This window comes from Oryza glaberrima, chromosome 3 (genome assembly GCF_000147395.1).
Source record: "Oryza glaberrima chromosome 3, OglaRS2, whole genome shotgun sequence".
Taxonomy (NCBI): Eukaryota; Viridiplantae; Streptophyta; class Magnoliopsida; order Poales; family Poaceae; genus Oryza; species Oryza glaberrima.
In genome coordinates, this window is record NC_068328.1 from 1073216 (window position 1) to 1087960 (window position 14745).

General features: G+C 39.0%; 1 protein-coding gene across 1 annotated transcript; it reads left to right on the forward strand.

Annotated features, from left to right (window-relative positions):
* The first annotated feature begins 1794 nt into the window (after window positions 1–1794).
* LOC127765615 (B3 domain-containing protein Os03g0120900) lies at window positions 1795–4057 on the forward strand. Its single transcript, XM_052290559.1, has 2 exons — window positions 1795–3466; window positions 3554–4057. The coding sequence occupies exon 1, from the start codon at window positions 2535–2537 to the stop codon at window positions 3459–3461; it is 927 nt and encodes a 308-aa protein (XP_052146519.1). The 5' UTR covers window positions 1795–2534; the 3' UTR covers window positions 3462–3466; window positions 3554–4057.
* The last annotated feature ends 10688 nt before the right edge of the window (window positions 4058–14745 follow it).

Here is a 14745-nt window from a genome sequence, read left to right on the forward strand (position 1 = left end):
AGCAACATGTGTGTGCACCATATAAAATATACCTCTAATCAACACTATATTATATGCTAAGCAGCAGCGGATTGTACCTTATTGTATGCACCACATGTGTAAGCCGTAATTGTCTGCCCATAAAATAGACGCCTCTTCTCACTCATGGGGCCGAATCAGTATTGTGATCAGAGGTAAGCATGCAGCAGCCATGCTGAGCTGAGAGCTGATTAGCACACTTGCCTCATCTCATTTCTCTTCTCTCTGCCCTGACACAATAGCTGGCTTTACAGGGACACTGCCAATTTCTAATGCCAAGCAGTCAAGCAGATAACCTGAAAATATTTAACTTCAGACCCAGCTTGCCCAATTAAAAACTGCACTTGTGGTATCACACGTTACAATATTCTATCTGGATGTATACATATTGATATTTTAATTAGTTTGGCAACAATATCTGCAATTTTAGGTAGGTACGTTTTAGTAGTACGTACTACCCTGCAATCATGTACAGCTAGGAGTAGGAGATGCTGCAGATTTGCAGTACAATCACCTTGAATTTATATATGGAGAAATGGAAGAACGACGACGTGCAGTTTTCAGAGTCAGAAATGTGTGCAGATTGCAACAAATTAAGGTAGAGTGGTTCAGACTGAGCATGAGTGATAAGAACCAGGCAACTAAGATTTAACATAATAATATAAGCAGCCCATACAGTTGCCAGAATGGGACCTTTTAATTTGTTCTATCGGAATTCCACTAAAACTAAACAAGAAGTATATGCATTAATTAATTTATTCTTAACCTGAAAATGCACGTGGTGATATTTAAAACGAAAAAAAAAACTTGCTAACTGAATTAAAGTGTATGGTCGGCATAACTCTGAAAAGAACACATGCATAACATAACTTCCAAGTTCCTATACTGCTTAAGTGCTTATGTCATATGTACATACTACTATCAAAAATAATCTAACCTAGAATGAACAATCCAAACTCTAGAAGAGCAATATTGCAAAAGTTTTAGTTGACATATAAAGATTTTTAATATATACTTCCAACTGAACCTGTAGATTGGAATGTTAGAGTATCAGCCCCATTGTATCTGCAAACAAATAATAATTTTTGAATAAAACTTTTATATATGTGTTCTTAGCGATATAAAACCAAAGGCTGAAAAATAAACTTCGATGAAAAAACCCCAAAATCAACTCTAAATTTAAGGTTGAAAATTCAAATTTTGGCTGATAAGCATAAGCATAAGCGAAAAGATGAGGCCATATATATGGAAGTTGGAGATATATTACGATATGATTGATTTGCGTGGACTCATTCCTTATACCTTACTGTGTAACTCCTATATATATACCGCCACCGGCCATCTTAGACTCAATACAACGTGTGTATCTCTCTCCCTCTACTATTCAACATGGAATACTTGGTAAACCGACTCAATACACAAGTAAACCGACGGCACAAATACTTGGTACATTCGCACACATATAATATCTGCATAAAATACAGTTATAAGTTACCTACCAATAAGAAGAGATGTGCATGTTGAAAATTTGCAGCCTACAACTGGCATTTTGGGGGGTTCATCACCTGCCTAACTCACATAAAGGCTCCCTATAGCATGAGAAGGACAAGCTCACATGAGCTCAACCAGATAATTCGTGGGCCCCACACTCCTCTCACAATCCCTACCATCTCTTTCCCTCTCCTCCCCCACTCCTCCTATCCCTCTCTCTCATCTCTTCACCCTTTAAAAAGCAAGCTAGTGTATTGTGCCCACCCTTGCCCTCCTAGGCTACACCTCACCCTCCCTCTCTGATACACATGCATACATACACAAAGATACATAAATACATATATACATATACATGTGTACTATACCTACAACAACACACATCTGCTCCACACTAGTATATAGCTACTAGGTAAGTAGCTAGGCCAATTACCTTTGGTTGCAAGCCAAAAGTAAGTATCCATCCTCATCCTTTTCCTCCTCCCACCAAGAACCTTCATAGTACCACCACCACCACCACTCATCACATCTCACACTCATTGCCTCTTTCTTCTTCCTCCCCATCTAGCTCTAGCCCCTCTCTTGTTCAAACACCTTCATCTGAATCTCTTGAGCCTGAATTTTCCCAACACAAGCAAGCACTACAATTGAGCTAAGCTATAGCACACACACACACACAAACCCTGAATTCTCACTTCCTAAGTTCCTATAGCTAAGCATATAGTAGCCACAAGGAGCTAGCTAATTCTTATTAGCTATAGCTCCAGAGCCCTCACAATTCTAAATTTCCAATCCCAAAAGACCCAATTAAACAAGAGATAGTTGCCTCCTAATCCATATAATAAGCCCTCAAATTAACTAGTAGCCATATACTATCAATAGTAACAAGGCAGCACAAGCAGCATACCATAAGCATACATCGGGTCAAAGCCGAGGTCAAGTCCACCGGCAGGAGGACAAGCCGGCGGCCGGAGCCCAGAGGAGGAGCTGAGGCATCATCGATCGATCGATCGGCATAGTGCACGTACATGGAGTTCATCACGCCAATCGTGAGGCCGGCATCGGCGGCGGCGGGCGGCGGCGAGGTGCAGGAGAGTGGTGGGAGGAGCTTGGCGGCGGTGGAGAAGGAGCACATGTTCGACAAGGTGGTGACGCCGAGCGACGTGGGGAAGCTGAACCGGCTGGTGATCCCGAAGCAGCACGCGGAGAAGTACTTCCCGCTGGACGCGGCGTCCAACGAGAAGGGGCTCCTGCTCAGCTTCGAGGACCGCACGGGGAAGCCATGGCGGTTCCGCTACTCCTACTGGAACAGCAGCCAGAGCTACGTGATGACCAAGGGGTGGAGCCGCTTCGTCAAGGAGAAGCGCCTCGACGCCGGGGACACCGTCTCCTTCGGCCGCGGCGTCGGCGAGGCCGCGCGCGGGAGGCTCTTCATCGACTGGCGCCGCCGCCCCGACGTCGTCGCCGCGCTCCAGCCGCCCACGCACCGCTTCGCCCACCACCTCCCTTCCTCCATCCCCTTCGCTCCCTGGGCGCACCACCACGGACACGGAGCCGCCGCCGCCGCCGCCGGCGCCAGGTTTCTCCTGCCTCCCTCCTCGACTCCCATCTACGACCACCACCGCCGACACGCCCACGCCGTCGGGTACGACGCGTACGCCGCGGCCACCAGCAGGCAGGTGCTGTTCTACCGGCCGTTGCCGCCGCAGCAGCAGCATCATCCCGCGGTGGTGCTGGAGTCGGTGCCGGTGCGCATGACGGCGGGGCACGCGGAGCCGCCGTCGGCTCCGTCGAAGCGAGTTCGGCTGTTCGGGGTGAACCTCGACTGCGCGAATTCCGAACAAGACCACGCCGGCGTGGTCGGGAAGACGGCGCCGCCGCCGCTGCCATCGCCGCCGTCATCATCGTCATCTTCCTCCGGGAAAGCGAGGTGCTCCTTGAACCTTGACTTGTGAAGAGGGTACGGCCGTACACGTACACGATCTCTGCTACTTTATGCTTCAATTCTGCTACTACGTACTGACACAAATGGAAATCGTCGACGAAGAGTGTGGCCGGAGAAGTAAACAAAGGCGGCGATGGCGGCGCGCAGCGGCGGCGGTGGCGGCGGAGGTGGAGGCGCTTGGAGCATCTAGCGCCTTCGTATTTCGTATATAGCTCATCATCTCTCTTAAATTAGTCAGTGCAGTGTGAGGGGGAACAGTTTAAGAAAAAAGAACAAAGCAGCAACGTACCAAAAAAAAATATTCTTTCTAGGTTGATGGTTTTTTCTTGCTTCGATTTGCTTTGCCTTTTTCTCTTGTGCTTAATTATAATTAAGTTTTCTTAGCTGCTCGATCTCTTCTTTGTGTCTGGGAGAAAATATATACTACTGGTACTAGTGATTAGGGGAAGAAGAAGGAGAAGAAAATATAATTGTTTCCAAGAACTCCAGCCCAATTGTATATATCATGACTGAGCCTATGGAAACACCGGTGTGTGATCCTCACATATGATAACAATCAATTTGCACTGATGGTACGAGTTTATATATGTACACTTGTTATATATACATACTGGTGATGAGCTAGCTAGCTAATGGAGATTGTTACATTGGAGAGCCCGTACTCTACGCATCATGTATACTGGGCACATGGATTGTTCTTGGTGCTGCCGTTGTTTGTGCAGGTCAATTGGGCTCTCCTTCCAAGGCATCAGCAACAGCAGCTATAGCTAGCTAAGCTGTGATGAAGAGAAGAGAAGAGAAGAGAAGAGAGGAGAAGAGGAGAAGATGCCTTTAAAATGTGGGGAGCGAGCCAGCCTGCAGGCCAGCTATCAAGCTAGGACAGGCAGTTATTGGAGGGCTGCAGGTCAGATCCTAAATCCTTCTCCTACACATGCATATTACAGTCTCTCACTCCTCTCTCACTCCATATGTATATATGCATCCCTAGCTATACATCTTTCTCTCTCCCTCTGCACATCACTGCTCCGTTCTTGATTTGGTTTGCGCATTTGTCTCTTGTGCTATTCCTTCTTTCGTCGTCGTCCCTGCTGCTGCTTCTGTTGCTGCTGTTTCTTCTGCGCCAGCAATACACTGTGCAATGTGTGAAATGTTCATCAGGCCGGCTAGCTAGCTACTAGCTGGCAGCAGAACTCTCATACACAACATGGCTAGTTTACTGTGCAGTGTGTGAACGAAATGCCAAGGTTAATTTGTGTGTGGAATCCCAAACCTTTCTGCGAGCAAGGAGTGAAAAAAAGGGATAAAGATGTGGATTAGAAAGCAGTAGTAGATCCTTCTTCTCTCCTTGCCTCCTATTGGGTTCTTCCTTTTGGTGTCAGGAGGAGGAAGAGAGAAGTATAGAATCTCCATCATCCCGGCCATCCATGTGGATAGACAGCAAAATTTGCAGGCCACATTGCACATACACTTGTTGCGCATGCATTGCATGAACTGAACTTGCAGTACTGCAAATGCACACTTGCATCGATATGGTAGAATTAATTCTGCTTCGCTCCCCGACTCATTCAGGGTACTGGGTCTGGGCGTACGCAGTGATAACAGAAGAAATTGATTATTGCGTTGATAGTAGACGAGCTGCCTTTTTCTGCTAGCTTTTGCCCATGAGTCTAGGACTCTAGCCTCTGCCATTAATTTCTGAGTGTCATGCTGGGTTTATATGTACAACTGGTTAGCTAGCTGTTCATGATCTATTTAGGTCATTGTAGAGATTGCCGTACGTTAATATTGATACTTTCTTTGATTAGGTTCAGGCTCCCATGCATATGCCCTTTGTCAGGAATTCAGTATTTTCAGTCTGATTGGTGTTAATGTATCAGCCTTTTAGCATGTTTGCTTTTAACATAGCCAATATTCAATTCTATTCCTATATATTGGCAGATCATTCTGCTGTTTCTTCTGCGCCAGCAATACACTGTGCAATGTGTGAATGTGCATATATTATCTATGATAATTTCCCTTTTTAGCAATGAATTACGCATCACAAATTATAAAGTGTTTGCCAATTATTAATTCGATTAGTTTTTGTTCCTAAGATTGAATCTTCATGCAGCATGCATATTTTCTGTACATATGTAATCTTGCTTTAATTCTGCACAATTATTTTTTAGAAAAATCCCTCTGTTAAACGCACATATGTACATATATAGGAAATAAGAACATGCATGTATTGGTTAAATTGAGCCAATAAAAGTTAATTGTTTAATTGATTGATAAATTAAAGCACATTGCATCAATATATATATAAGTATGAAGAAAAGACATCAGATATATGGTATAATCTTACAAGATCATAAAGTTTTAGTGTATATATCATTGATGTATTTATAAGAGCCTATAGCTTAACTAGATCAGAGCATATGTGCACATTCTTGAAGCGTAATCAATTAATCTATCCTGTATATAGGAGTATTAATTAAAGATATGTTTAATTAGCAAACCATATCAAATTATCTAAGGACTTATTGAACTGTATGCAAGTTGAATATTGGCTTGATATTTTGGATTATCAATATCTATACAAAGTATAAACTGGCTTCATGAAACACTGAATAAAAGTACCAGATATATATCAACATAAAACTTAATTAGCATTTCCCCGCTAATTCTTCCTGTCATGCATTAGTTACTTCGTCAATGCTATGATGTGCAACAATTAATGTACCATTACCAAATATTAATTTGTTTCGACCAACCTACATGCATGTAATGTTTGTGTTAATAATAATCTGTCACTGATAGTATATGAATTTAAGATTTTGATGAGTGATATGGTTTTGAGAAGAGCATTTTATGCATGCCTTAGTTTTCTGCTTCTCTTTATCATGCCCCCTTTTCTTGATTATTTTCACTCTATTTCTTCTGATAACCCGATTATTTGGTTTTTATATATAAGTGTGAAAACCGTAGAGCTATATATATGGATCATATATTAATTCTTGCATGTGTGCGTCTCTCTCTTAAATAAAAAAAAAGCTGCACATATAAGTTTGGTTGTTACTCCTACATAAGTATCATATTCACGTACATCCAAACGTCAGCCTAATTTTTCCTGCGTGCATGTTAATTAATTAATTTGTTTTACACAGCAGGTGTGGTTAATTATTATTAAGAATGCAAACCATTACTATATGCATTTGGCTAGCCCTGGGTCGGCGCTTTACTCCTTGCAACCATGCGTGTTTCATTGATAAAGTAGCTACTTAGATATATATGAAGTTCAATTCTAATTAAGCTCAAAAGATATAGAATTTATTATATAGTTAGGACTGAGGACAAAGTAACGAGTTTCTTCGAATATTTATCTATATATTTATATTGTTAATTAACAGAAATTGAAAAAGGGACACCCCACATTATTCTAGCTAGAAACCTAATTTAAAATTACCACTTTAATAGGAGAAAAGGAGATATTTGCATTGTCAGATTTTAATGGTTCTAGACTATAACGATGTGATTTGATTAATATTGTTACAATTATATATGTGGCAACAGAAGCTAATTAGAGTTGTTTATCAATTGAAATTTCTAATTTAAAATATTGTTATATTTATAAATTACAATTGTACGTGTTACGGAGATAGAAACTAAAATTTGTATATCAAATCAAATTGTACTATTGTATATAGATTTCAAATATATCAATGGAAAAAAGAAGCTAAAAGGTGTGAAACTAAAAAGGTGTATATCAAATAAATTGTGTGGGAAAAATCCATGCTAGTTCATTAATTACCAGTATGCTGTCCCCTTTTTTTAGATAATGAGTATACTGTGCCCTTTTTATGTCTTGTTTTTCTAAATCCAGTGAGAGGCACTCTGTCTAGTTCACTTGAAATATGTGCACCATATATATATATAGTATGCTTGATCTCTAGATATACTAGTATTAATTAAATGATGAAATTGAAGTGAACCAAGAAATGTCTTAAATATTTTTTTTGAACGAATAGAAATGTCTTAAATATCACATATAATGAAACGCATGTTGTAATTTCTTTAATTTTCTCAATGTATATATGTATCTTGTAGGATTTGCTAGTTGTAATTTTGGCATAATCTTTCGATTAATTAGGCATCATTAACTAGACAGAGTGGTCCTCTCTATATATACACTTGATATGTAAAATATTGTTGGCCCGTAAGCATTCTTCAGAGAGAGTACTAAAGTTAGCTAGCTAGGGACAGCGGGTATATTACTATAGCTAGCTAGATCGATGCATGATCATGAAGTACAGTAGGAGACATAACACATATAAACAAAATTCAAAAGTTGTTAAAACGTACGATCGATGACATATGGTACATTATTTGTGCCACATTGCCATGCATATGTAAATGCAGAAACCGATCGTTTTGGAACGGCATGTGTATGCAACTGAGAAATGCTGTGTGTGATGCATATGTATGCAATACATATAGCGATATCCGTAGATAGACCGATTGCTTTGGTCTGAATTAATGCATGCTGCAAGTTTGGATCAATCGATCTTCTGGTGCGGGTGATCGACGGGGAAACGGTGAGAGATTGAAATTGTAGCGTGACATGTATGTATGATCTCGCTGGCTTAGCTAGCTGCAACTACCGGTGCCGTCACTGCCGTGCCGATCTTTATATCGCTACGCATGCACGGTGTGCATGGACCATCCTAAGTAGGGGAGGGAGCGCATATGTATCTCGGGGACGACCGGCCGGCCGCCCGCGGACGCATGCATCCATCAATGCATGTGTGTACATTGCATGAGAGGTGTGGGGACACTCCTACTTAGTTACATAGCTAGTTAAATGGTGGGTCCAGCCTAAGCATTCGATCACCTAGTTCCTCTCCTTCCAATTTTTATTATTTTTAAAAAAAATGCATATATACATACTCACCCTGTCACATAAAAAATTAACTTCTGTCTATGAATCTAGACACATGTACGCTACATCTATGCATGTTCGTAACATAAGTTGTTTTTTTTTTTTGAGACGGATGAAGTATATGTTATGTTGTTTCCTTTCATTTATACACATTAAAAATATGAGCGACACTCGTATATGCTACTTGATCTCTCCTATTGAAATCTCACATTAAATTAAGAGGTGGGGTAAATTACCATGCTACCCTCTTTATTTACTCTAAGTCATCTTTCCCAAATCAAATATTGAAGTTCTCTACGAAGACTACTACTAGAACTTAGTATAGTAATTACTCCATTCGTTTCATAATATAAGGTGCAACTATTTTTTTCAGATGTTCCATAAGAGCAGGTACAATAGCAAGCTATTAGCCAGCTATAAACGTATTTTAATGAGATAAACGATGAGAGAGATGAGCAGCGGGATACAGATTTGTAGCCAGCTGCAGTACGGACTCCAAGACGCAATGTGTGTATGACAGGTGGGACCACATATTAATAGTATAGCAAGCAACTATTGTATGAATTGATTATTAGATTGGATATAGATGAATTGGAGTTAGTAGTGGGCTATACTATTGAACTTGCTCTAAATAAGACGTGCATGCATGCATGCAATTAATTAGTATCTCTTCTCTATTAAATTATGATTGTTTAAAATTCTCCACCCTCAACATCTCTAATTCTATTGGGTGCATGTATTTTATTTATTAGGGTGATACAAATTAGGAGGTTATAATAATTGTTTCTTAGTCTTTGGAGTAAGGGCGATTGTGCCTTATATTTTGAAACAGAGGGAGTATATTATTGTACTGATGAAACTTAGGAAGGGAAATGCAACTCTAAAAATGTTTTGAAATATCAGACCAACAAGTATTTTGAAAAAGAAAGATAAATGTTATAATGATAAAATATTTATTTTGCCGGATCGATCGAACGATTGGTCGAGACCAGATTGTATTAAGATTTGGAGAGTTACAAGATATGTATGTATTACATTATCCATACGAAAAAAGTCGAGATCCGAGTGATCAGGCACATGGAATGCCTGTCCCTCGAGGAAAAAACATCATGTCCAGGTTATAGTTATTGGTTACTATATCTAAAAAATCTCTTCCTCCTTTCATATTACAATCTCTCTCTTAAAATCTCTGAAAATCAAGTTGCATCATTGTTCACGATCTGTGATCGAAATTCCGTGTATTGCGCTCCTTCCCAACCAACCATCACACTGTCATGAAGAGCATATCGAATGCGTTCATGTAGGTCATCTAAAAATACCGTACTTCCCGCACTCAGACATCATTTTTTTTAGATAAGGTCTTTTTTTTTAATCCGGTCTATATATACATCCAATGGGATATATGTAACCCTTTTCAATTGGGAACTTAGTCACTCAAACAACCCAATCTTACATTCGCTATTATGAAGATTTGAACTCAGTTTCTTAGAGTGTTACTCGTCACTGTAACCACTGGACTACTAGCCACCATTTATTTAGAGGAAAGATTGTTCTCGCCCGAAAGCTGGAAGTGGCATTTATCCATCCTTTTAGCATCTTCCTGATTTGGGTTGGTGTATGCACGCGCTACAAATAGGTGGTGACAATCTTCAATTCCTGATTCACTTGGCACAGGGGCAGCTCGATTGATGTGGGCAGCCACGAACGACAAGTAAACTAAAACAACAAGTGGTATTCTCTCTCTTCTTTGCAATCTCGTCCTAAACAGTGACACCATAGTACTGCTCAAGCCTTTATATATAATTTACGAGGATGTCGATCCGCCGAACTAAATGTGACGTGCCTCATATATATTTACTTATCAGAAACAAGCTAGTGCTTTGCACAAGGATGTTTTGACTCATATATATTAAAAACTCAAAGAGAAAAACAAAGATCATACGACTCAATTCGTGACACTAAAGCCTCTTTTAGAATTGTGAATTTTTGCTGAATTTTACGGGGAAATGGACTAAATATTGTAAAAATTCTAGAAAATTCTCGCGTCTCAGAAGAGCCCTGTAAATTGTCCCAGTCATCTAGTAACTTCTGATCTAATTAATGCATAAGAACCACGAAGGTGGAGCTAGGAATTAAGGTTGTGTTTATTTCTTTTCAAAGTTAGAAGTTTGGTTTGAAATTGGTACAGGTTGATGTGATGGAAAAAGTTGGAAGTTTGGATCCAATGTTTGAATCCAAACATAGCCTTACTAAGGTCAGTGATCAATCAATGAAATTTGTCAAATCTTCACATTTTTCATTTTTCTTAGATGAATTTACAAGGGATTAAGGATACAAGCCTATATACTGTCCTAGGTATGTACAGGTATGTACATGTTTCCATGCATGCATACAACCTCCTCGATCTCACTCATACCATATGCGCAGTCGTGCTCTTTTGGAATTGATAGTTGAAAATCTTTTATTTCGTTTTGGTGTAATACCAAAATAATTACTCGGTAGATTCTAAGGTATTAATTGGTTATCTTATCCGAGGGATTTAGGGACTTGTACATTAATTATTACTCGATATTTTTTTTCAACAACAAAATTTATTAGTTGTGCGTCTATCAATTGAGGGTGGAGATGCAATACGTACCTAGAATCGAGCATGTGGATAGCGTCCAATGTGCTGGTGCTCGTACTTGTCATATGGCTATTCGATGATTCGTGTACCCCATTTGTAAAAAAATAAAGCAATTTATATAGTTCAAATCTTGTTCCAAACATAATAATATTGAACATCAAGATGATTTTTTTTAGCACTAAACTACCCATACTATCCATATGCTTCATTATCACCCAACCAGCTTGACTTCACACCCACTCAAGCACCCAAGGAGACAAACTTTATTAATAGATGTATCAAATCCTAAAAATTGTTATATTATAAGATGAGAAAAGTAGTAGTATGTATATATATATGACTCTGTCATGCGTCTTGATCGGTAGGTCGTCCGCCCTGAAAGTTACATGTCAGCAATTATAGTGAAGGGGTTAACTACTGTTTGGCACATGTCCACACGTGAAATAAATTTGGTTCAATTTCTGGCCAGTACAACATCCATATGATCCTTGGTTGATTGATCCTGTAATAACTGTGGGTCCGAATAATATCACATCAACTACGTACTTGTAATATTTGTGAGTACTACTACTAATTGCATTGCATGTCAGAGGAGTATATTTGTTCTTACGTACGGTAGACCAAGCTAGACATGGCCCACCACTCATCGGCTTCTACTCATCAAGAGCTACAAATAATTAAGCAAAGTGAGAGAACGGTTAACCATGCACACTCTGGCTTAATTTGCATGCTGAAAGGGGTGTACTGCTGTGCTGGCAGTAGGTAGGTTTGCAGTAGTACATAAAGTGCTAAAGCGCTTTTTATTGTGCAAACAGTGAAAGGTAATTGTTTCCGAGAATTTCACAGCTTTTTTCAACAAAGTTTAGCTTGGACAACATGGATCTAACTAGCTTCCAAATAGATAGGGGTAAAAAGGAAAAGTTGAGAGTGATAAAGGTGCATATATTCTACTCCCTCCATTCTAAATTGATCTACATATTTCATTGCTACACCAAGACAAAAAAAAAACTAATAACTCTCTCATACTACATTTACTCTAGCAACAAACTCGATGCATGCACCATCCCCATTATTTCCTAGCCAATAGCAAATCAAGATATTGCATGTGGGTTATAAATACTTATGTGCATGGATGCATGCATCAATGTCTATTTACTTCAATGCGCAAATAACGAATAAACTTAATGAATGAACACAAATATATAGATCATTTAGGAATAACCTCAAAAAAACTATATGTAGATCAATTTGGAATAGAGGGAGTATGTGTTTACAGTTAGTGGAACTAGAAATTTTGCTTTAAGATACATGTATAACCATGTATATATTTACATATTTTTGCCCCCTTCTCATGTTCGTTTTCCTGACTGCGCTCTAACGATATAACATTTTCTTTCAAAAGAAAATACTATTTATACCTTTGTCAAGTTGGAATTAATATATACAGTTGATCTGGAGAAGAGAGATAAGGCATCATCCTTTGAACATGTCCTTTCATACTCGCACTATATATAGAAGAGGAAAGATTAATTTATACATACACTATACAGAGAAGATAAATTAATTTATAAATTTCCAAATTCATATCTAAAATTTGCATATTACTAACTGGTCCTGTGGTGCTTTGTCAGACGATCTGGTAGAATTTTCGTTTGGACGCGGGTGGCGGATCAAATAATGGGCTATATCTTCTTTTTGGACTTTGGAGAACGATTGACGCTGATCTGTCCTATATTTGCAGCACCTGTTTGATTGGTCCCCCATCGGATTAATCATCCAACAGAGACTCGATTTTCGTGCAAAGATAGAGGGACCATTAGTTAGGAATTGAATATGAAAATCCATCTAACATACTGTATGTACGAAAAATCAAGCTTTCAATCTAACAAAACGTCTTAAAAGCTTTTGTTTGTACTGTGCATTCGCCCTTCTAGCTCGATCTCAATGTTGATGGTGCACTAGTACGATCGCCTATTTAATTTGCCTATTACGACAAGTCGTAATAATTGGGCTTGAGACGCAAAACTTGGTGGGATATAAGCATATTTATGCATGGCAGAACTAGAAACTAAACAATATTATAGATGCTGATAGGTCAACAAGTGAAAAAAAATACTAGGCAAAAATCTCCCTTATGTCATCTGGGAAACATTCATGCGTGCGACTAAAATCCATCTGTAAGACGGTCCGTCGAGCCACTCTAACTAATTAAAAGACGACAGAAATGAATTGTTCTAATTAACATGTTTTTATGTCCCAACGAATATACTCCCTCCATAAAAAAGGTTTTTATGGAAAGAAATCTAGTAAAAAATACGACACACTAGATAGCTCTATTGCGTCTTTGTTTTTCTATACAACAGAGGGAATATTCTTTAACAAGATGCATGAAGTACTATTAAACTGAGTGAACAATTTGAACATTCCAGATGTATTTCACTGTCATGGCCAATAAGTAAAAAGTACAGCTGTGTGTGTTACACTTAGGCAGTTAGGCTATACTGTCGATTAGTACGTTCAGGACGATGTATCAACAAACCCCCTGATGAGAATCCAAACGTGCTAATTGGCATCACTTTTTCTAGCTAGAGATATATACGCAGAAAACGTGTATATATATGTGTGGAATACGCCTAAGATAAGGTTCCAATCAATGTATATGGGTCAAACAAAGCTGCTGCATGAAGAAGAAATTAATTAATCATCAGGTTGATCGCAAATATATCGTGGCCTTCTCAAGTTCACAGTTTGGCACGGCCTCTAGCTGGATCAATTATTTTATATACATATATAGTTGGCATACAATGACTTAACTGATCAAGTAGAGAAAAAGGATGCTGTTACGGGCACTGTAGTGATGCGTCCTCCTTGATAACTGCACATAAAAACACTGTAGCTATGTGTACATGTACTGGTGCGCTGTAGTGGTGCGGGTCTGAACAGTGAGCTGAGTAGTACCCCTCCATTTTATTGTAAGTGTAGCTATGAGTTTTCGTGTCTAACTTTAATCATCCGTCTTATTTAAATTTTATAATCTCATAGCAATAAAAATACTATTTATAAAAAGTTTAAAGAAAACAGATGATTAAAGTTGGGCGTGGAAACTCATGATTGCACTTAAAATGGGACGGACAGTCAAGAAACACAGCTGGAAAGATGTTGCTTAATTTGCATGACCCTGGTGACTCATAGGAGGGTTCCATACGTATCACACATATCGCATACTTTCTCTGATTCTACTTTTTTTTTCTAATTAGGTCCGAATGTCCTTCTGAATTTAAATATAAAACATTTTATACACTTGTGCAAATGATCATGCATGCTATCCCTTCATTTATGGAGTACGTACATATGACAAGCTGGATCATTTATATTTGTGAAGGAATAGGCCAGATTTTCTTATTTTCATTTGCAAGGGCAAATGGAGGAGAAAGTATTAAAAAAATGTGTATAGGAGTTGAAAACAAACTACATTTATGAAAGAGTTTTAGGAGCTTAAGCAACTTATATTTATTTAATCGGAAGGCATAGTCTACAAGTAGATTCTTCGGGAGAAAACTATGCATATCCTCAAATACCTACATAAGATTTTTTTTTTTTTTGGGTAACTACGTACATAAGTTGATATATGCATCAAATTGTCTCCACTGCTTAAAGAGAGAGTCATTCTCTTTTCATCACTCTCCCTCTCCCTTCTACGTAAAAACCTCTTCTCTTTCATATAAATCGTTTTGAACACCGATTTCTCAA